Raw genomic sequence first — 25,321 nt, 5'->3', positions numbered from 1 at the left:
AATGTTTATGACTTTTGTCATTAAGTGTCATTCGGTAAATTATGACAATTTTAATACAAAGTTGACATTGTTTAAAATGTCTTTGTTATGACAACTTGACATTAACCAAGAAATCATAACCTGTCAACCTGCCATGTTTATACCTAGTCCAACATGTTCCACTTTACTTGAGGTAAGGGGAAATATTAATGACACTGTTGTTAAAGCATTTGACAGTGTAATAACCCTTAATGACATCTTTATAACTAGTACAATGTGTTCCACTTTACTTGAGGACAAGTAAAATATTCATGTCACAGTTATAATGGTGTCATGACGGCCAAAGTCAAAACCAACCACATATGACAGTAATGTAATGTTAACGCAAAGCTAAATAACTTCTTTAAGTTTGATAATTAGACCTGTTATGACATTTGTGACAGGTTATGATTTCTTGGTTAATGTCAAGTTGTCATAATCAAGACATTTTTGTCTTGGTTAATGTCAAGTTTTCATAACAAAGACATTTTAAACAATGTCAACTTTGCATTAAAAGTGTCATGTTTATGACAGTGTCATTTCAGTCTTATGCACACCCCTTCAAATAAAGTGTTACCGTTTAATCAATAGGCCACACAGACGACGTCTTAAACCCAAACTTTTTGAAAAGCTGGTGGTGCTAAAGGGAATCGAATAGATAGATGTCTGAAACACATAGGTACACCACCTGGAGGAGTACACCATCAGTTATTCGAAATATAATTGACTTTGTGTTATTGAGTTCTTGTTCCTGAGTGTGAGGTAATGGTGGTGATAAAACATAATAAAAGATGTTAAAAGTTTTGTATTTCCTACAGGGCTGGGGAAGGGAAGAGGTATATAAAATGAAAACGAAAGTTTCTAAGTAGTTGCACACATCTAAATAATTGTTGGCATTCAGAATAGGCCCAGATAGATTTCAGCCTAATAGGGATGCCTGCACTGAATTGCCAATTTCACATGTATTTTCTGTATTTTCAAAATACAAAATACTGTATTTGTATTTAAATACATTTTTCCACACAGTATTTTGTATTTGAAGAGTTCAGATGCAAAAGCCTCTAAGTGCCATTTGAAATTTTCTTCTAAAATGATCATTTTTATCAAGCTTGTATATTTAAGTTCAATAATTTCACTTAAATGGCAATGAAGATTACCTATTAATTGTCATTTAAGTGAAATTGCTGAACTTAAATATAGAAGCTTGATAAAAATGGTCATTTTAGAAGAAAATTTCAAATGGCGTTTAGAGGCTTTTGCATCTGAACTCTTCATTTGTATTTAAATACATTTTTCCACACAGTATTTTGTATTTGTATTTAAATACATTTCCATGTATTTATGCCCATCCCTGTTAACCTTTTATTAAATTATTTGCATTGATTAAAATCCTTTGATAAATAATTGAAAACCTCTGGCAAACATGTAGTTTTAAAATGAAATATATTGTTGGATGTATAAACTAAGGGAAAATTATGAAAAATTGATTGTATCATTCTCTGTGTATTGTATACTGCCTCCCGATTTGTTAAAATAAACAAATACATTATGTAATTTTAAAAAGTCCAATGTCTTGATCGAACTGTTGGGAATTCATGTGAATTACACTCCTGTTAATTATTTCTACCTAAAAATGTCTACCTACTTCTAGTTAATTCAAGTCAAAGGAAAACTTTGCATTACATTATTTTACATTGATTTCGTGTTAAATAAATCGTTCGTTACCACATGAAACATATGACCCCTTTTATTTATGGTATAATAATTGTACGTACTTTTAAATTTGAATTGAAAACGCCCTCCTGTGGTAAAATGTATTAATTACACCACTGAAACATTTTTTCTACAGCAGTAACTCTAGAGGAAAACTAGCTTGATTAAGAATTATTCTTATAAAGCCCCGTTGATTCAGACGTTTTAATAACAGAAAAAAAATATAAGCGCAACAGAATAAAAAATGAAGCGAGAACATTTTAATGTTATTTTGTGTTGAATGTAACAAAACATGAACTTTAATCCACGATGTAGTATTTGTTGGCAAATGTAAAACCTAAAGATGAAGTGACTTTGCTGTCACCCGGTGTCTTATTTTGGCTTATTTTAGAATGCTCTAAATTACAGTTTTTCCTCATTCATTTCTATGGGTGCCCATTTTTGACCCAAATACAAGATTAAGAAGGTTTTTTTCCACCCACTTAACATTGTAGAATTGAGTCAACAAAAAAAAATATTGTGTGTGTTCAGGAGGCAAACTTAGAAAAAACAGCCAAGTCTTGTACCGCTCAGATCAAGGGAAGTATTTCTTAAAAATAAATCAAAACTATTTTGCCCAAATTTGTCCAGAATACGGTTTTAGGGTTAAGACGAACATTTGTTTTTATCTTGACGCCCTCCTGTGGTGAACTGTGTGAATTACACTGCTGTCATTTTACCCATAAACATTTAAAGATTTGAGTCAGCGAAATAGATAAATCGACTCTGCAAGAATTCTGGTGTGTGTTCACGTGAAATGAAAAAAGTTCAAACGAATATTATTCTCTCCACGAGCCAAAGGTAACGTTAAGTTAGAGTATAATTTAATATTGAACCAAACATGAATGACGAGTCACGCAGGTCCTGTGCTACTCCGCAGCGGTAAGACCAGAACCAGTATAAAATAGTCCGAATATAAACACTTATTATAGGTGTACAGTGATTCAGGATAAGACAAAGCACGATTTGGACAACTGATACATGTACCCGCTCATTATATAAACCTTTGAACATTTTGAACACAAAAAGCTAAACACTAAAACTTTAAAACAAGACAACTTGGCCAGTCGCCCTCCTGTGGTGAATTGTGTGAATTACACTGCTGCAACTTATTTCTACAGCTGTGACTGCAGTCAGAGGAAAACTTTGAGTTACAATATTTTGTAACATTTAATAAATTGTTGGTTGCCATGTGTGACGCAGTAAAACATCTGGCAATTACCTTTCAAATTTTCTATAAATATATTTTGCATCCGCGATCAGGAGCGGTTCTAGATATCTGGGGCTTAACCCAGAGAAATCCATGTATGTGTCACGATACAAGAAATAAAGTTTAAATAAAATCGTTTTTTTTTTTTTTTTTTTTTAACAAGGTCAATATCTCTTGCGAATTAAAATTAAAAATCCCAATGCCACGCACCCTCTTCTTTCCTTGCTGACTCATCTCAGACATGGTTGGCAAGCTCAGCTCTATTATTGTTTTAATAAATAGCATTTACTTAACAACATGATTTTTGTGAGAATAGATAAAAAGAGGTGACTAAAGAATCTCTATAATAACAAAAAAAATAAAATCTTGACCCATTCTTCATCATGCACACATTACATTTTAAAGACTAATAAGTCTACCTACCTTACCTTTTGTGTGTGCGCCGCGCGTGCACGTCCTATTGACTGTGCTGCACAAAGTGTTTGACGATCAAAATGTATATCTGACAATCTAAAGAAAGAAATCTAATACTTCGATTAAAAGTTACAGATACCTGCTGAAGCTGTTGTATCTTGTTTTAGTAATGGCTGGGGGTGTTTTAATTCCTTTTTTTTTTTTTTTTTTTTTTGGAAGAACTTTGATAGCATCCATTTTACTCGTTCATTACTTGCACATCAACAAACACCTGGCTCCAAAATATTTAATTTCATTGGCTGGATCGTACAAGACCGCCGAGCTTCTCATCGATGGTTGGCCAGTTTACATGTCAGTCAGAAGCACTAGCCTGAGTGGGCGCTTCTTGTCGGTTGTGAATGACAATGCGTATGTTGACGGACGCTGTGATGCGAGAGTCGAGAAATATACATTTAATTCATTAAATTCTCTCAGTGATGGTGTGTACAATGCAAGGAAATAAAAACATTCGGGGCTTTACTGAAAACAGCCCCCTTAGCCCACCCCTAGCACCGCCCCTGTCTGCGATATTCTGTTGAAAATGGAGTTTAATCGCCCTCCTGTGGTGAACTGTGTGAATTACACTGCTGAACCGTATTCAGAGCGCCAGAGGAAAACTGCACTAAACTCTGCACTTACTTTGCATTTATTTCACATTGTTTGATAAATTGTTAATTTAAAGCGACATAGTAAAAAAAATCTAGAAAAGTTCGCTTTTGTTTAATGGAAATATATTCTTATATCTGTAATATCAATTTAAAGACTCACGTCTAAACGCCCTCCTGTGGTGAATTGTGTGCATTACACTGCTGTTAATTATCTCATTTCTGTTAACCTTCAGGGATGGGCAGTATTTCAGATACATGTATTTAAAATAAGTATTTGAAAAACAAAATAGTATTTTGTATTTTGTATTTTAAAGCCTTTTGAAAAAATCAAATGTAATTTGTATTTAAATACATTTAGGATGAGTATTTTTGTATTTTCAAAATACTCAAAATACTTTGAGCCAGAATCCTAGAAGATCAGAGGAAGGATTTGGACATCTTGAACCAGTATCCACTTATTAGACAGCTGTTTGTGAGGTTCAACACAATCATTCCCTCTTCAGCTCCTGTAGAGCGCTTGTTTTCCTTTGCGGGTCTAATCGGTACATTTTATTTGAAGGGGTGTGCATAAGACTGACATGACACTGTCATAAACATGACATAACACCTGTCATGAACATGAAGGAGTCTTTATGAATGTTTATGACTTTTGTCATTAAGTGTCATTCGGTAAATTATGACAATTTTAATGCAAAGTTGACATTGTTTAAAATGTCTTTGTTATGACAACTTGACATTAACAAAGACAAAAAATGTCTTGATTATGACAACTTGACAATAACCAAGAAATCATAACCTGTCAACCTGCCATGTTTATACCTAGTCCAACATGTTCCACTTTACTTGAGGTAAGGGGAAATATTAATGACACTGTTGTTAAAGCATTTGACAGTGTAATAACCCTTAATGACATCTTTATAACTAGTACAATGTGTTCCACTTTACTTGAGGACAAGTAAAATATTCATGTCACAGTTATAATGGTGTCATGACGGCCAAAGTCAAAACCAACCACATATGACAGTAATGTAATGTTAACGCAAAGCTAAATAACTTCTTTAAGTTTGATAATTAGACCTGTTATGACATTTGTGACAGGTTATGATTTCTTGGTTAATGTCAAGTTGTCATAATCAAGACATTTTTGTCTTGGTTAATGTCAAGTTTTCATAACAAAGACATTTTAAACAATGTCAACATTGCATTAAAAGTGTCATGTTTATGACAGTGTCATTTCAGTCTTATGCACACCCCTTCAAATAAAGTGTTACCGTTTAATCAATAGGCCACACAACGTCTTACCCAAACTTTTTGAAAAGCTGGTGGTGCTAAAGGGAATCGAATAGATAGATGTCTGAAACACATAGGTACACCACCTGGAGGAGCAGTAGAATATCATGTTTAAAGCAGTTTTTCCAAAGATAAAGTTTGGATCAATGTTCCAGAAACTGTTTGGATTTTCCACAAATCTTTTAATCCAGTTGATTTTTAATATCTCATTGAAAGTGAGAAGTCAATTACCGATAAACCCGCCTCCTCAATTTTATTAGTCAAGATGTTTTTCCTGATTTTATGAGGCTTCTTCCTCCATATAAAGTTATATAATAGTTTGTCTAGATTGGCACATTGTAACTTATGAATTTCTATTGATGTAAATAAATCTGCAGCTCGTGAGAGACCTTCTGCTTTAGAAAGAAGAACCTGCCATACGAAGATATATCTCTTGATCCAAGAGTCAAACTTTAATGAATATAGTCGTGTAGTAAAGAAATATTACTCTCTGTCATCAACTTTTGATTAGGACTGATTTTTATTCCATTATAAGTTACTAAATTCTTTATATTGATGCCACATATTTGACCCGAATGCTTATTTTTAACAGAAAACTGCTCACATTTTGAAAGATTCAGATTCAAGCCTGAGCTTTCAGAAAATTGGCTTACAACATTTAGTTCAACTCCTATTTGGGATTCATTTTTTAGAAACAGGGTTGTGTCATCAGGCAGCGGTCAGATTTGTATTTCTCTTTCATTTAATGTAATTCCTTTGAATGAACTCTTGTGAATTAAATGACAGAGAGTTTGAGCTTCAATCCCCAATAGAAGAGGCGAGGTGGGGCAGTCTTGGCGGAGACCTTTGTGTGTGTGAAATCTAGATGAGTTTCCATTAGCCAATCTAACACAACTGTTTCCTCATGTACAGAGTTTATACAGCAATAATACAATTCTTACCAAAACTAAAACAGTTTAAGGTGTCAATAATAAACTTGTGGCTTACCGTGTCAAAGGCTTTTTGAAAGTCTAAGAATAAAATAAGGTGTTGTTCATCATCTAGAAAGTCTTTGTATTCAATCAGATCCAAAACTGCGAATGTTATTGACTATGTGACGATCTTTCATGAAACCAGATCGGCATTCATCAATAAAAGAGTGTAATTTAGATTTGAGACGTTTTGCTAAGATAGATGCTAAAATCTTACAGTCATTATTTAGCAATGTAATGGGTCGTTGATTGTCAATGAACAGCGAGTGTGTGTGAGGTTTTAGATGAAGTGTGTGTCGCCTCAGAGAAGGAGGAAGATCCCTCTGTCAAGATATTCTCTGAAGACAGCCAGAAGAAATTTACCTCAGAGAAACATTTCTACATCTCAGAGCTCAGACCATCACAGCCTGGGGATTTATTGTTCTTTAATTGAGTTATTTCTCAAATAATCTCCTCAAGAGTTATGTCCTGACAGCAGATTTGATTATATTCATTACAGTCATTATTTAGCAATGTAATGGGTCTCCGCTGCCCTGCTGAAAATGTGAAGCAGAAACGCTTAATATCAGATAACGTCCATAATAATTGTACTTTGGGTTTGATTTTTTGACCGTTGTCATATTGTCAACATGGCCGGCTACTTGAAGCAGAATACCCAGCTAGGATTTTTTTGTTCTAAAAATGTTCTGAGAACATTACCATGCAGTGTTCTAATAATGTTTTCAGCGGGTAGTTTTCTTTTTGTTCCCAGAATGTTCTCTTAAAAGTTCTAATAACATTCTCTAAAAACATTTTAAATATGTTAAATGCTAACATTGTTAGAACATTATTTCCTGACGTTCTTATAACATTTTCAGCGGGTAGTTTTCTTTTTGTTCCCAGAATGTTCTCTTAAAAGTTCTAAAAACATTCTCTAAAAACATTCTAAATATGTAAATGCTAACATTGTTAGAACATTATTCCCTAATGTTTTTATAACATTTTTCAACAGGTAGTTTTCTTTTTGTTCCCAGAATGTTCTCTTAAAATTTCTAATAACATTGTCTAAAAACATTTTAAATATGTTTATTGCTAACATTGTTAGAACATTATTCCCTAATGTTTTTATAACATTTTCAGCGGGTAGTTTTCTTTTTGTTCCCAGAATGTTCTCTTAAAAGTTCTAAAAACATTCTCTAAAAACATTCTAAATATGTAAATGCTAACATTGTTAGAACATTATTCCTTGACGTTCTTATATCATTTTCAGCGGGTAGTTTTCTTTTTGTTCCCAGAATGTTCTCTTAAAAGATGGCATAAAATTCTCGAACACTCTGAAAATGTTTTGTGATGACCTTCTATAAAGGTTTAATCATAACATTTTTAAAACATTATCCCCTAACTTTCTTATAAAGTTTTTAGCGGAAGTTTATTTTTGTTCCCAAAATGTTCTCTTAAAACCCCTCAAAAATGATTAGCTATAACATTGTTAAAGCATAAAATTTTATTAATCTCAAAACTAAAACTTTAAAATCTAACAGGTTTATAAATGGCATCCACATAAATTATTAGAAGTTCTGCGTACAGTAAATGCCCAACATTACATGAAGAACTCAGTAAAGTCACTCATGCGTCTTGACTGCGGTGTTTGCTCAGAGTACTCATCATCAGTCTTTGCTTGTTTTGGTTCTTGCAGAAAAATAATCCAGGAATCTGTATTAATAGTGTTCTACTGTTCTCTCTTCTAGTTGTCCAGCTGCTCCCCCAGTTAGCATTGAGCTCTGTTCTCTGTGTGCACGGTAGAGTTTTTCCTCATAGCCTAAAAAAGAAGATCATGCAAAAGTGTAAACATAAAGAATACACATACATTAAGATCACAAGCAATATTGACATTGAAAACTTTCAAAATTAGCCAGCCTAATTAGCAATCAGAAATTATGTAAAGACTAATTTATTGAAAGTATAAATATGATAAATTATGAGTATCTTTTTTGTTTCTGTAATTTAAAACATACTTAATCCATGTATCCAATATCTTAATCCAATAAAGTTTTAAAAATGGATATTTTTCTTACACAAATGCTTCGCTTTAAAAGGGCTTTATAACCCGCCAGAGTCATGTGGTGGATTACTTTTATCATGGATGGATGCGCCTTGATAGACGGCCATTCACTGCCGTTCTAAAAGTCATAAGAGTCAGGACATTTTTTTTTAAATATAACTCAGATAGATAGTATTCATCTGAAAGAAGAATGTTATATACACCTAGGAAGCCTTGAGAAACGCTCTTTCCAATTCATTAACGTTAACCTCTAACGTTATATGAATTACTGAAATATTATTAACTTTTACTTTCAAAAGACATTAAGATCACCTTTAAGTAAAAATACAGTATTCCTATGCATAGAACACAATACCGGTATTATAGTAGGCTACCTTGGTTGTAAATGGAGACTTTATTGTGTCATCGGTAAGTTAATCATCTTGAAACAGTCTGTTTGGAGTCTGCATTAAAACAAATCTAGCTGTTATTCAAAAGTAGCATACACTCAGATTATTGCGACTGTCATACAATTCTAAGAAAGTAGAAAGTTAGGTCTAATACTGAAAGACATCAAGGATAAGAGAAAGCTATGTAAACTGAAAAAATACACACAAAAACTTACAGTTGTGAAAGAGTTCCGTTGACCAGGAGTTCTGTTGTTTTGGGCCAATGTGTCGTCAATTTAGACAACGGACATTCTGCGCCGATTTCTTCAACAGAAACGTTGCTTTATTTGCACTGTTTGTTGAGTTCAAATGTTATACGTCAAGGGAACATCGCGCTGTGATTGTGTTACGAAGCTGGAGACGAGATGAGATCCATGTGCAGCTTTATTTAGAATCATCAAACAGGCAGGGGTCAGGAAACAGCAAAACAGGGATATCAGAGAGTGAGCGCAGAGAGTCGTCAGGTAACAGGCAGAAGATCAGGGCAGGCAGCAAACAGGCAGAAGTCAGGAAACAAACCAGGATCAAAACCAGAGAAACCAGAAACAGGCTATACGCTCAGAAAATTACAAGCCGTGGCAATGCAATACTTCGCAAAGAGTCCTTGTTTGAGTGTGGCTTATGTAGGCAGTCTGAAATGAGGTGCAGGTGTGCGTGTAATCAGTCACAGGGATGAGGCATTATGGGAAACGGAGTTCTGGTGAAGTGATCAGTTCTGATGTGGAGTGCCCTCTGGTGATTCTCTGGGGCACTCCAACTGGTGATCGTGACAGATTGGTGGTTTTAAACGTCGATCTACAGCGACCTCCAATCAGCTTCTCATCTCTTGTAAACGCATTTGTCGCAACAGTTCAGTTCAGAGTAGCCTAATATATCCTCAAAACACTTTATGTATGCTGTTTTGACAATGTTCCTCTTTTATTATGGAAAATTATGCCATTATTCTATAGGTTAAAATAATTCTACAATCTGTTACCTAAACAGCTTCCTTAAAATATCCTTACAAGTTTATGAGCTTTTGTTAACATATATTATGAGATTTTGTTATCTCAGGTAAATGTCCACAAAACATTTGATGAATGTTGCTTTGATAATGTTCCTCCTTTGTTATTGTGCCAATGATTTATAAAAGATAACAACATTTCGACAAAAAATCCTCAAAATGTATCATGCAAAATGTTTGTTAAAAAGTCAATTTAAAGGAATGTTTTATTAAAAACATTTTATCATCTCAGGACTAAATAATATCCTCAAAACATTTTGCGAACGTTAATTTGATTATGTTCTTCCTCTGTTATTATGGTAGGCCTACATTCAATATTTTATGAAAGATCATTCTATAAACTTTTACCTCATCAACATCCTCAAAATGTTACATTTAAAACATTCTAGTTTTGTTAACACGTCACATTACAAGAATGTTTTATAAAAACATTCCATCATCTCAGGCCTCAATGATATCCTCAAAACATTTTTCGAACGTTGATTTGATAATGTTCCTCCTCTGTTATTATGGAACATTGTTTCAGTGTTTTATTGAGAACGTTGTAATATCTGTTATCTCAACAACATTCCCAAAACATCCTTAACAATGTTACAGTGTTAATGTTTAAACACGTCACATTACAAACATTTTATTAAAAAACATTCCATCAACTCAGGCCTCAATGATATCCTCATAACATTTTGCGAACGTTGATTTGATAATGTTCCTCCTCCGTTTTTATGGGACATTGTACCAATGTTTTATTGAGAACATTGTAATATCTGTCATCTCAACAACATTCCGAAAACATCCTCAACATGTTACAGTGAAAATGTTCTAGTTTTGTTAAACACGTCACATTACAAGAACATTTTATAAAAAACATTCCATCATCTCAGGACTAAATAATATCCTCAAAACATTTTACGAACGTTGATTTGATAATGTTATTCCTATGTTTTTATGGGACATTGTTTCAATGTTGTATAAGAGATCATTCTACAAACCTTTACCTCTCAACATCCTCAAAATGTTAAATTTAAAACGTTCTAGTTTTCTTAACACGTCTCATTACAAGAATGTTTTACAAAAAACATTCAGTCATCTCAGGCCTCAATGATATCCTCATAACATTTTGCGAGCGTTGATTTGATAATGTTCCTCCTTTGTTTTTATGGGACATTGTACCAATGTTTTATTGAGAACATTGTAATGTCTGTTATCTCAACAACATTCCCAAAACATCCTCAACATGTTACAGTGACAATGTTCTAGTTTTGTTAAACACGTCACATTACAAGAACGTTTTATAAAAACATTCCATCATCTCAGGCCTAAATAATATCCTCAAAACATTTTGCGAACGTTGATTTGATAATGTTCCTCCTCTGTTATTATGAGACATTGTGCTAATGTTTTATTGAGAACATTGTTTAATCTGTTATCTCAGCAACATTCCCAAAACATCCTCAAAATGTTACAGTGAAAATGTTATATCTTAGTTTACATTTAACCTTATAGGAACATTATTTGAAATGAGAAAACATCCTTAAAACATTCTTTAAACATTGCATTCAAATGTTTTATTTAAAACATTAACCAAACCTCTAGGGAATGTTAGCCAAAGTTCTGAGAACGTTCCCTGTTAGCTGGGTAGTGGGCCATGTCTAATGCTTAAAGGCTTTCTTCTTCATAAAACGAGTCGGACATCATCACATTTTTGTATACATATTTATTTATTTACATTAGTAAGCTACATGACATCTTTCAAAACATGACCTGTATGAAAGAGAAAAATAAATGAATATGTTTCTGTCCCCAGCACATTTCAGACCACACTGACGCCCATGGGTTCACATTCAGATTCACAGTGATTACTGTCCCTCATCTTTGACAAAACTGGCCCTGATTTGTTTTAAGATAACTGGGTCACATTTGCTGCAACATATGTGGGTCATATTTTGGTTTACACCCAGATTAGTCATTGTCAATTGTGCCACATTTTTGCCATAGGTGGCCCACATTTGGTTTGTGATATTTGGTTCATATTCATTATTCATCATATGAGACACTTTAGGCCCACATTCAGATTACACATTGCCATGAGTGCCGCATCTTTGCCTGAAAAGGCCCACATTTTAAAATATTTGGGCCATATTTGTCATTTTACACGTGGGCCACTTCAGGCTCACACACATTTTGTCGGGCCATAAGAAGGCCTGCAGTGCCGCATCATCGCCTGAAGTGGCCCACATCCGTCTGCTATCTGAGGAGCGAGTGAAACACACACAAATGCTGTTAACTGGGGAAAATGTTTAGTCGGAAAAAATTCAATAAAACAGACATCGCTGCGTAAGAGACACTTCAGAGTCAAATTAATAATAGAAAAGAGAAGTTTATTCTTGCAAGAATAGGCCCAGTCGCTAACACAGATTGGTACACTGTGAAGAGAGTGATGCCCAGAACACAGGCCGGGGTGAAGACTAAATAGCCCTCCCCAAGGTTATTTACTACAGGCCAAGCCTCCCTGTAAAACTCCACAAGCAATGGATTCAAATGCTAGGTTAGATTTACCGCTAACCCCCTCTATCCTCCCAGTCTAAGATGACCTCTGACCCGGCCGGTTCTCTGGTACCTCACTCCACTCTTGATAACGGAAAGACAAATTACCTCCTTCACGGATAGCAAAACAATAAGACATTCCTCTGTTATTACATATACTATAGGAGGTAAACAAATAGAAACTCAAGACCCAATGATCATATATAATACATGTGAGATTAAAATTCCCCAACACTTCATATAAAATAAAAACAATAACAATGAAGATATTCTGTGTATAAGATAAAGTGTTCAAAAGTTACATGTAAACTTTGTATCTTTTGAAACATTTGTGCTATACTTGACAATCACGTTCATGATTAGAAATATCTGAATAATTCTGGATGAGTTTAGTCTAAACATTATTATATTTGCAGGCCTGATAGTGAAGATTTCTGTGGACACTCATCTGAGCTTCTTCCTCTGTTCCACCTTTAATTACAACTAAACCATCATTTGGCTGAATAATAAACCAACATTAATCATGCAATATCACGTTTCTAATACGCATGCTAACACACACGCTGCTTTATTTAATAGTGAAGTCTGAGTCTCTTCCACCTGTATGAAACACATTTACACATGTATTTCTCCTCATAGACAGCAGTGAGACTCTTCTGTGGATCACCTGATGGTTTCTGCTCCTCTCATCTCCGTTTCACAGATTTAAACCTTGATGGAAATCCACTGACGTTTGCCGGTCGATCTTAATCTACCCTGTAAAGTGGAACAGAAGAGAAAACAATCAGTGTTCAGTGGAACAAAGTGCTGTTTTTCTTTAGTAAAAGTAAGTTAAATTGAATTCCTGTAATCAGATTAATTACTGACTTTACATGATCTTGGATAGAGATATTTGTGTTTTTAAATATAATAGATGTAAAGCCTGAATCATGTTCATATGTGTGTCTGTGTGTGTCGGTGCGACTCCTATTGAGTCTCTGTAAAGGAGAAACTAATGAGTGTACGGCGTATGGAATAAACCACAGCGAGCAAATACTAATGTTATTTTGAGTTAAACACAAACCTTTAGTTAAAGCCGTTTGTCCTCTAGTTTAAACATGTTTGTAGACTCTTAGTAAATAACTGAGAGTAAAGTAAGTGTCGAGTAGTGTGACGTGTTGCTTGTCACAGTAAAAACACACTAGAGACAGAGACATTGCTCATGTGAGCTGAAGCTGGAACTGCACTGATTTTAGCAGGAGTGCAGCGTTTCCTACAATCTGACCAAGTCTGTTTCACACTCAAATGATTCACTTCTACTGACACAGTTCATAATGCAGGTGTTGTATAATGTATAATGTAGATGTATAAAGCTGTGACAGTGAGCTTTTCTTCTCTTTCCTCCTTTGTGTTCAACATTTCAATAACTTCACATTATGTTCTCACACAAACCCTTTGTTGCAACAAATCTTAATGATAATTTCCTTTCACGAATGTTTGAAAGGATTGTTCACATATCAGAGGTAAATGAAGATGTCTTTAATATCTCAGTGATGTTTCCTCACCTCAGGACACAGTTTGAGTCTCGTAGCTCGTCTCTGAGCCGCTGCTTTGAGTCTCCGATCTCATTGAGTCTCAGATCAAGCTCTTTTAAAAACTGCAGAGCTTTTGAGTTCGTCAAAGACTGAGTTAAAGAAGAAACATCTGAAATGCCACAGTGATATAGACTAGAGAGACACAAACAGAGGAAGAGAGATTATCTTACAAACAAATCATGAATGTGAAGAATTTTACACAGATATAATGTGAACTCAGACTCACTGTCAGATATTGAGGATAAAGTGTTTTAGTTTAATAAACCCAGAAAGTGCACTGCTATAACCAATGAAACATAAGCCCTGCTGTCTTCAAATAAATAAACTTCAGTCACACTGTAATTGCTGTACAGTATAATGACACTAACTGTAGTTTCTCCAGCTTGAATTGTGGGTTCATCAGTAGATCACTGAGGTTTTTCACTCCAGAGTCTCCTAGTTTATTCTCGCTCAGGTCCAGCTCTCTCAGGTGTGACGGGTTTGATTTCAGAGCTGAAGTCACATCAGAACAACCTTCATCTGTCATATCACAGCAGATTAACCTACATTAGCAGAGAGAGACAGAGAGAGAGAGAGAGAGAGAGAGAGAGAGAGAGAGAGAGAGAGAGAGAGAGGGGGGGGGGGGGTTCAAAAATGCTTTAATTTTTACATTTCAAAAATCATACATTCATATACTCATTCTAAAAATAGAACATGTACAAAACCCACAGATATTAAAATAATAATAATCAAAAATTCAGAACCATCACATCATCATAAATAGTACATAAAACATCATTAATACACCATATCTCAATAAAACTCCTAACATCATTTACAATATCATAATATGCGTACTCCACTTTAAGCCTCCCTTCCACTAATTTCCTAAACATCACTTCCGGATCCGTAGATGCCAACTGTAAGCCTTTGTTCTTCCTGGTCTTCCACACTGCCAATTTTGCAGTCCCAATAATATAATTCAATAAACAAACTTTCTTCCTCATCAAAAAGCTATATTTTAACCCTCCAATAAACACTTTATCTGAAAAATCTTGATCAAATTTCCTGAACCATTCTTTAAGAAGATTAAAAAGACTCTGTAGTCTTTCACATTTTAAAAACAAATGTTCCAAGTCTTCCTCTTCACCACAAAACCTACATTCCCCACCCACAGCTGGATTCAAGTGTGCCACATGTCTGTCTGTAGCTATTGCCCTGTGAATAATCCTCCATTGCAGATCAGCAGTTCGCTTCTCCACTGGAGGTTTATACAGTGCTCTCCATCTGTCCCTTACGAGGAACTCTTTTGTCAACAGTCCTGGCCACCCAGAGGCTTTCACTCTCCTGAGCGATTCCTGATGTAGGACCTTCACCGTGATGTAATAAATGGCCTTCTTTGATGTAGACTTGAACAGTTCTATTTGAGGAAATTCAAAAAACAAGATTGAACCAGCCTCCTCACCTTCCAGATCCTCCTTACTTGCGGGAGCTATTTTTATCTTCGGAAATTCTTTTTCATCAGTTTCCTTCCTTGCAATGATCTCTCTGTAGCTGCTTGGTATTACATTGAAAATTTCCTCCATCAGTTTTTCTGTAAGTCTTAGTGAACGTAATCCTGTCACCTCTCTGATGGTCTCAGCTGATCTCCATCCATTCCTGTCCAAGAGATGTCCCAGTTTTACAACGTTGTTCCTCAGTAAGCTCGTTCGTATACTCGCAGAAGATAACATCCTTGTCTGGATCATTGGATTAAACAGCAAGGGTTCTTCAGTGACCCATTGTCCTTGAGGATCAATCTCCCGTTCTACTTTAAAAACAGTTCTCCAGACCTTCAACATAGACTTATAAAATGGTGTAAGCTCAGACAAGCTCACCTCCTCCAGTTTTATTAGGAATAGATGTTTATCCAATCCCAGTCCTCCTGCTCTCTGTAGCAAAGCACAAGCAGTTTGGGCCCAAGTCAAGTCCTTATGATAGAGGAGTCTCTGTGCAGCTTGTATCCTGAATGCACTGATACGACTCCTCACATCCACCAACCCCTGGCCACCTTCCTGGACAGGTAAGTACAGCGCAGCTGCCCGGATCCAGTGCTGTCCACTCCAGAAGAAATCCACCAAAGCTCTTTGTACACGGCAGATCAGTTCATCAGGTGGCTCCATGACAATAAACCTGTGCCACAGTGTAGAGGCAGTTAGGTTATTAATAACCAAAACTCGCCCTCTATATGAAGAGTTCAGATGCAAAAGCCTCTAAATGCCATTTGAAATTTTCTTCTTTAATGATGATTTTTATCAAACTTGTACATTTAAGTTCAGTAATTTCACTTAAATAACAATTAATAGGTAATTATCATTGCCATTTAAGTGAAATCACTGAACTTAAATATACAAGCTTGATAAAAATCATCATTAAAGAAGAAAATTTCAAATGGCATTTAGAGGCTTTTGCATCTGAACTCTTCATATGATAACTGTGGTAATAGCCATTTCCATTTAGACAATCGGGCGAGCACTTTCTCCAGCATTCCCTCCCAATTCTTCATCTGGAACTGACTATTCCCTAAGTATACACCCAAGACCTTCAGCCCTTCCCTACCCCATTTCAACCCACCAGGAAGCTGCGGAAGTCTTTTACCCATCCACTGACCAATAATAAAACCCTCACTTTTCCCCCAGTTTAACCTAGCTGAGGATGCCTTCTCGTATTGCTCAATACTCTTAGTTAAAACTGCAACATCATCCTGGCCTGTAATGAAAACAGTAACGTCATCAGCATAAGCCGATACAGACACCCTAGAACTTATGTCTCCATTTGGAATTAAGACCCCATTGAGATTTCTCCTTAGCTTACACAAAAGAGGTTCAATGACAAGGCTATATAACTGTCCTGAAAGTGGACAGCCTTGCCTAATTCCCCGAGAAACAGGTATTGGTGCACTTAAACCACCACCAGCCTTCACAAGAACATATGCATTGGAGTAACACAACTGAATATATGAAATAAAAATATCACCAAAGCCAAAATGCTGTAAAACATTATATAAATAGGCATGGTCAACTCTATCAAATGCTTTCTCTTGATCTAGAGAAAGAACACCAAACTCATAATTATTCAGCTGACCTATTTCAATAACATCACGCAATAAGGATATATTGTCCATTATAGATCTCTCAGGAATACAGTATGTCTGATCCTTCTGCACCAATAGTCCCAGATAACACTTTAATCTATTAGCCAAACATTTTGAGAATATTTTGTAGTCAACACACAATAATGACACTGGTCTCCAATTTTTTAGAAGTCCCAGATCTCCTTTTTTTGGAAGTAGTGAAAGAACTGCCCGACTACAACTTATGGGAAGTTTCCTACTTTGACAGCATTCAGACAGTACCTCATAAAAGTCTTCTCCTAAAATACTAGGAGTAATGTTATTATCCAGAGTCTTTTTCTGTTCACTCTCAATCTTCGGTAGATCATTAATTATATCCTCAGCACTTTCATGGTTACAGTTTTCAGAAGCATATAATTGTGAATAGAAATCCACCGACATCTTCCTTATTTCCACAGGATCAGGGGCGTCGCAACCGTGGGGGATGTGGGTGTTTTAACACCCACACTTTTCCCGGTGAGAGCGTTCAACACCCGCACTTTTTCTGCCGTTTTTCCGCAGTTTTACAGAAACGCCTTCCTACAGTCGCTCCTCCGTTTCTCTGGCGCTCAGTGTGTGTGTGTGTGTGTGTGTGTGTGTGTGTGTGTGTGTGCGCGCTCGCTTGCTGCGGCTGTCTCCTCTCAAACATGACACCGGCTTTGAGTGTGTCCGGCTGATGATTGGCTTTTCTGCCTTAAGTCCCGCCTCTCTTGATGCTCGTGCTGAGGAGGCGGGAACTTATGGTTGTTTACATCTCCCTTTTCCAGGTACTTTGAATCAGTGTTTATGCTTTCGAGGTTTTTAAATAGCCTAAGCTTGATATGTGTTTGGGAAGATGTTATGTTTATGTTTTATTGACATGTCCAGTGTTTTCATTATTATATTTCGTATTTTTGGATAAACGGTACAAGACTTGCGTTAAGCATTCTGTTTGTAATTCTGCGTGATTTGAAAAAAAAAAAAAACGCGCTCTTTGCTCACACGATCAGCATGGTGTTCTGTGTTTTCTCCTAAATAAAAGCTCAAGGGTTTATTTCTTACAAGTGAAGAAATTAGGACAAAAGTATTGTAATTTTGATAGCGTAATATAGAATATAATGACAGACTCTATATCATAACTATAGAGATGTTTGAGCCCTCTTTAGGTTAGCTACAAGTCAATTCTTTTTCGTTGTTCAAAGTGCACAGGCCTGGGTCGAATCCAGTTGAAGCTCTTAATTTTGAGCTCTCAATGTGCTCCAGATTGATGCATTTAACCTTAAAATGTACCAAATTTTCTTGCGGGGGAGCATGCCCCCGAACCCCCCTAGAGGGACAGGGGTCTACGTAACATGCCCAAATTTAAATGACACATCCATCCCCCAGACTTCTCAAAAGCTTGCTACGCGTCTGCACAGGATCTGTTGTTATAGAACCATCATGACGACGAAGATGATACATTTGCTGCTGTGTTGTATTTTCCTTTCCAAGATTGAAAAAAAATGTGCTAGGGGTATCCATGTCTTTGATAGAGCAAAATCTTGCCCTTATTAGCGCTTTCTTTACTTGCTCTTGTAGAAAAGTTCCAAGTTCTTTATTTTTCTTTTGTAGAGCATCATCATGCACAACTTCATTATTATTAAAAATTCCTTGTTCTAAAAGTTCAATGTCTCTTTGTAATCTTTTCACAGTTGCCTTCACCACTGATCCAACATGGGATGAATAATTCTGACAAAATATTCTTATGTTCACTTTTCCAACATCCCACCACTGACTGAGATTCTCAAACGAATCTTTCTTCATTTTCCAGTTTTTCCAGAAAAAAATAAATGAGTCACAAAAATTAATGTCCTGTAGCAATTTAGCATTAAAATGCCAGTAATAACTCGGTTTTGACATATTTTTTAAAATAAAATCAAAAATAACCATGTGATGGTCTGAAAAACCGGTCTGAAAAGAAAGCAGAAGCATTCGTCACCCGATTATTCCATACTTTACCCAAATCTAATCGTGCACCACTGACTCTATTATCATTTACTTTAAGCCAAGTATATTGTCTAGATCTTTTATTAATCATTCTCCACACATCTAATAATTCGAATTCATGCAATACATTTACCAACATCCTACTTGATTGAGTATGTGGCTCTTCACCATTTCTATCAATTGTAAAATCCGTGGTGCAATTCCAATCTCCTCCCACAACAATACACACATTACTATCAATTGTCTTAATTAACCTTGTCATTTTCATAAAAAAATCAATCCTCTCAGATCCATTATTTGGTGCATAAACATTCATTAGCACAAATACCATTCCTCCAACCTCAACCTTAGTTAACAACAGTATACCTTTTATGACCTCATCCACAGCTAAAATATTAACATTGATATTTTTCGAAAATAAAATAGCTACCCCTGCGCTATTATTTGTCCCATGACTTAAAGTGAGCTTCCCTCCCCACCACATGCTCCATTCATTTTCATTATCAGTATCAGTATGGGTTTCTTGTAAAAAAACTACATCAACACAGTTAATTCTAAGAAACTCTGAAACTATTGCCAGTTTTGTCCTATCTCTACCTCCATTTATATTCAAGGAGCCAACCCTCAAAAGCCCCATAAGAAAAAGGAAATAAAAGAGACAGGACAGATAAAAACGTGACATACAAAGTTTAGAAAACACCATGTGCAACTTCTTCATTTTACTTTTTTTTTCCTTCCTTAACCTTGTTATCATTTTCTTCAGACGAAATCTCTTTTTTTTATCTAAGGCTTCATAACTGACATTTCTCTGCAATGACAACACTGAGCCAATGAATTTATCTGTGTCTGGAAAAAAATCCGTAACTTCCACTACTTTCCCAAATGTTGCATCCAAAAAGTTATTAATTTCCTGCAACGTGTAAGTATCCTCCAAAACTTGTGAACCTATCTCAGAAATATCAGAGACTGACTCATCATCTCTTATCTCCTTATCCTCAGACATTTCAACACATCCAGATGTCCCTGCCACTTCATCATCCACAGTTCCATGAATTTCCGCCTTTTCATTTTGATCAGCAAATCCCGATTTTTCACCTTTCTCACTAGACTCATTTTTATCAACCACATCATCATCACCAACAACATCCGTTTGTTTATCGCTGTGAACTTGAGCATCACTCTTCTCTCCAGCATTAGACTGTTTTACAGTCTCAGACTCGTTTGCTACCGCATCACTAGGCCCTGCAGTCTCCTCACCGTCCTGGGCTTTATGTGGACACGCCATCCTTTTGTAGCCCACATCCCCACACTCAAAACACTTCATGCTTCCAGAGTTTGCATAGATCATGTACGCCTTACCTTCATGCCATACTCTAAAAGAAATGTCTAATTCTGGCTCATTCAGAAACATGAACACCTGCCTCCTGAACGACATGACATGCTTTAATGCAGCATTTTTACAGCGAAGTGGAACCATTTTAATTGCGCTAGCAAACTTCCCATAACGAACTAATCCCCGCTCAATCTCATCATTATTAATGAACGGGGGCACGTTTGATATTGTTATGCGCGTCGTCGGCGTAACCAGCGGTGAAACATTAATGAAATCGCCACTTACCACAATTCTGTTGATAACGAGACGATTAACTATCTCTTCCTCCTTTACAAAAATCACAACAGCCTTGTTCATCCTCGAAGCCGAAAAAATGTTTTCAAACCCGATCTGCTCTCCAAACGCGACTAGCACATCCTCCACCTCCACACCTGGCGCAGGAACACACCTGACTCCATTACGTAGAGACACAGGTGGCGGTGGCGGTGGCTCTCCCCCATTCGGGAACGACGCCATCCCAACACCGTCCCGAACGAAAAAAATAAACTTTACTCAACTTGACCTACTTTCAAAATCAGCCGTTACCCCAAATTTAAGATGAAAATAAGGAAAAAGTAAATACCAGTCACCCTCTCCCCTAACGAAACCCCCACACACCCAAACGCTCCCAGCGTGCACCGGAAGTGAGAGAGAGAGAGAGAGAGAGAGAGAGAGAGAGAGAGAGAGAGAGAGAGAGAGAAGAAAATAAGAGACTCTTTATTCTGTAAAGTCACATCATCTTCATCAACAAATAAAACAGACAGAGGAAGAAAAATCAAAATCTTTATTTTACCAGATCACAAAATAATAAGGTGAAAATGTACAAATATAATGTTAATGTGTTTTAGTTTAAACAGTTGAAGTGATTTTAAGCATTTTGATTCTTGTATGTGAATGTGACTGACCTCAATCTCTCCAGTTTACAGTGTGAATCCTTCAGTACGGCACATAAGTGCTTCACTCCTGTGTTTCTTAGATTATTGCTGCTCAGGTCCAGCTCTCTCAGGTGTGACGGGTTTGATTTCAGAGCTGAAGTCAGGATGAGACTCTGTTTCTCTGTAATACTGCAATAACTCAGACTGAAGACAGAGAAATAACAATAGTTCACATCTATGATAATCATCTTATTGAAGAGTTACAGCAGCATTTAGTTTCCAATAGTCTGTTTTAAAACCCAGTCACACTAGTTCTGTGCGCTGGAAGACACTGTTTCTTCTCTTTCATTTCTAACTATTTATTTGACGTCTCTCTTCTTTATTCTCTGTTGAAAAGGCAGATTTCTGTGTATACACAATCAGTGCATTGTATCAGATGCTGGGAATTAAACAATTACTATCTACACTCTAAAAAGTTTTATATGATTTACTACATTTTTTTGGTGAAAAATGTTCACACTCAAAAATATTGATTCAATTTTAAAGCAGTGAAATCAATTACAATACACTGTATAAACTAACTAGAAAAAAAAGCACACAAAACCCAGAAAGTGCACTGCTATAACCAATGAAACATAAGCCCTGCTGTCTTCAAATAAATAAACTTCAGTCACACAGTAATTCAGTGGTGGGCCATCAGGGCCAGCAAGGCCTTCTCTGCTGGCCTAAACACTATCAGAATCACTGACTTGCACTTTAATATATTTTTTGCATGAATATTAAATTATTCCCAATAGTTCATTCTCTTAATTTCATAGCTTTTCTCTTGGTTGCGCTGCTTCCAGTATTGTGTTTTTATGTTAGAGCTTGTATCCAATCATATTTCAGCCATCATGCGTTGCCGGGTCAAATAAATCTGCCTGGAGGCCTTCAGTATCGACAGTGCAGGCGCCTGTAGCTTAAAATGAAAGCCAATGAAACTGTTTCTTTAACCAATCAGATAATCCGTCAGATTTAATCAGCCAATCAGATTTCACTTTGACTGCAGCGGGGCCATCTAGCAGGCGAATAATAACATTTGTATTTTCTCGTTCTTTGATTGGATGCGCGTACTATTACTGGTAGTATCCGCATCTGTAGCGAACTGCATAAACTAAAATATATTCCTGTAGATGTAATAGATTTCAACCCACAAATAAATGTTTCTTTCCCTCCTCGACCCCCAGCAGAAAAAAATCCCTTATTCAGCCTGAGCTAAACGCAGAGTAACGGGACTCTATTCGATCCCTCCGGGTTAAAACAGAACAGATTAATGTAAGATATGCCACAAATGATTTTGAAGGCAAAAGTCCCGCTGATCTCGTTGATTTCGGTCAAAACTCTGTGTGAGAGCATGGGGCAGCTGTACACATCGTCATGTTTTGCGGTGACTGTATGCTTCTGTCGAACAGGAACTCTCAGCCATAAAGCAAATTAAAATTTATGCTAGAAATAAGACGAGACAGACACGACATTATTGGAACTGAAACGCAGTTAGAACCTGTACGACAGTAATTGAAGTCTTCTTGAGGAAAGAAATAAGGATGGATTTTGTGTAAAAAAAATAATCTGTAGTTTTGGTGAGTATATGCTTTTTCCCCCGTGGTGAATATGATTTTCTTCTTAATTTTTTGTATAAATTTATGATCGAAACTTAATTTTTTTCAAACATTCATACTATTGTAACGTCTGAAAAGGGACTATTGAAACCCTTGAATGACAATATAAGTGAGGCTTCGTTTCTGAACTTATAATCGGATTCGGAACGCAAGAACCACTTTACAAACGCACCAGCCGAACTCACGCGCTCGTTTCTCTCTACCGGCCTCTCCCGAACTCACCGCATAACCCAATAACTGCCGGTGCAAAATAAAAACAATTATAGAGAGTCTTTACGCTGATACACTATTAAAAGTTATTAATTCAGGTAGGACAGAAGGCCTAGGTGTGAAATGCACGGCCCGCCACTTCTATAATTGCTGTACAGTATAATGACACTAACTGTAGTTTCTCCAGCTTGAATTGTGGATTCATCAGTAGATCACTGAGGTTTTTCACTCCAGAGTCTCCTAGTTTATTCCCGCTCAGGTCCAGCTCTCTCAGGTGTGACGGGTTTGATTTCAGAGCTGAAGTCACATCAGAACAACCTTCATCTGTCATATTACAGCAGATTAACCTACATTAGCAGAGAGAGAGAGAGAGAGAGAGAGAGAGAGAATGAAGAAAATAAGAGACTCTTTATTCTGTAAAGTCACATCATCTTCATCAGCAAATAAAACAGAGGAAGAGAGATCTTCATCTTTATTTCACCAGATCACAAAATACTAATTAGGTGAAAATGTTTGTTCAAATATAATGTTAATGTGTTCTAGTTTAAACAGTTGAAGTGATTTTAAGCATTTTGATTCTTGTATGTGAATGTGACTGACCTCAATCTCTCCAGTTTACAGTGTGAATCCTTCAGTACGGCACATAAGTTCTTCACTCCTGAGTTTCCTAGATTATTCCTGCTCAGGTTCAGATCTCTCAGGTGTGACGGGTTTGATTTCAGAGTTGAAGTCAGGATGAGACTCTGTTTCTCTGTAATACTGCATCTATACAGACTGAAGACAGAGAAATAACAATAGTTCACATCTATGATGATCATCTTATTGAAGAGCTACAGCAGCATTTAGTTTCCAATAGTCTGTTTTAAAACCCAGTCACACTAGTTCTGTGCGCTGGAAGACACTGTTTCTTCTCTTTCATTTCTAACTATTTATTTGACGTCTCTCTTCTTTATTTTCTGTTGAAAAGGCAGATTTCTGCGTGTACACAATCAGTACATTGTATCAGATGGGAATTAAAAAAAATACAAACTACACTTTATTAACTAGATAAAAAACTGTGAAAAGATAAAATAGAAAAAAATGTGAGCAATAGGTAAACCCAGAAAGTGCACTGCTATAACCAATGAAACATAAGCCCTGCTGTCTTCAAATAAATAAACTTCAGTCACACTGTAATTGCTGTACAGTATAATGACACTAACTGTAGTTTCTCCAGCTTGAATTGTGGGTTCATCAGTAGATCACTGAGGTTTTTCACTCCAGAGTCTCCTAGTTTATTCCCGCTCAGGTCCAGCTCTCTCAGGTGTGACGGGTTTGATTTCAGAGCTGAAGTCACATCAGAACAACCTTCATCTGTCATATCACAGTATCTTAACCTACATTAGCAGAGAGAGAGAGAGAGAGAGAGAGAGAGAGAGAGAGAGAATGAAGAAAATAAGAGACTCTTTATTCTATAAAGTCACATCATCTTCATCAGCAAATAAAACAGAGGAAGAGAGATATTCATCTTCATCAGATCACAAAATACTAAAGTGAAAATGTTTGCAGAAATTTATTGTGAAATTAGACTCTGTGAGATATTGCATATAAATATATACTGATATATTGAGTGAATAAATTAATATTGAGTGTTTTAGTTTAAACTTTTGATTCTTGTATGCATGTATATACATACATCATCTGAGGTAGAAGTGTGCCTTCAGAGCGTGTGATTGGCTGAATGTGCGGTAGAAGCGTATGGAAGTAAAATAATGTCTAATGTTTTTGAAACAAAAAGCATGTTGAATTGCACCAATTAAAAAAAAAAGCATTGTGTTAACCCTGCTTGCATTTTAATCCATTGTATTTTTAAGGATTATATTTTTATGGGCTAAAATGTCTCAACATGGTTGAATATTTAAGCTGTGAATATTTCAATTAAAAATATTTTTCATTATTAAAAATTCAATAATTCATATTCACCTTTCATATTTCACTTCCAAAATTTTCAAACTGTTTAAAAATACAACCTATAATATTCAACAGACAATTTTCGGTCCATTTGATTTCGCCTTGAAAATTCGCTTCCACAAATTCAGTGGTTAAAATTCGACAGTAAATTCAACGGTGACATCCAGAAACTGCAGGAAAAGCAGTAGATTACTGAGCATACTCTCTATCTGCTGTTAGACGGCTTTACCAGCAGGGGGTGCACGCGCATGTTGAAAAGCACCAAAGCA

General features: G+C 36.2%; 1 protein-coding gene across 5 annotated transcripts in view; it reads right to left on the bottom strand.

Moving 5' to 3' along the window:
• The window catches only part of LOC120488318 (NACHT, LRR and PYD domains-containing protein 3-like), a 239,598-nt gene that overhangs the window by 194,238 nt on the left and 20,039 nt on the right, over positions 1-25,321 (bottom strand). For 4 of the 5 annotated variants that reach the window (XM_089121898.1, XM_089121888.1, XM_089121891.1 and 1 more), the window contains exons 9-15: positions 24,305-24,478; positions 23,703-23,876; positions 23,276-23,449; positions 21,265-21,438; positions 14,261-14,434; positions 13,863-14,024; positions 11,515-13,074 (exon numbers count right to left, since the gene is read on the bottom strand). In XM_089121898.1, coding sequence (XP_088978024.1) covers positions 13,065-13,074; positions 13,863-14,024; positions 14,261-14,434; positions 21,265-21,438; positions 23,276-23,449; positions 23,703-23,876; positions 24,305-24,478 — 1,042 coding nt within the window. In that variant the 3' untranslated portion in view covers positions 11,515-13,064. Of the gene's footprint in view, positions 1-11,514; positions 13,075-13,862; positions 14,025-14,260; positions 14,435-21,264; positions 21,439-23,275; positions 23,450-23,702; positions 23,877-24,304; positions 24,479-25,321 lie in introns of those variants that run through there. The other variant, XM_089121883.1, reaches the window with a different exon arrangement.

The sequence above is a fragment of the Pimephales promelas genome, chromosome 2, assembly GCF_988280905.1.
Source record: "Pimephales promelas chromosome 2, fPimPro1.hap1.1, whole genome shotgun sequence".
Taxonomy (NCBI): Eukaryota; Metazoa; Chordata; class Actinopteri; order Cypriniformes; family Leuciscidae; genus Pimephales; species Pimephales promelas.
This window is presented reverse-complemented; position numbering and strand designations above follow the sequence as displayed.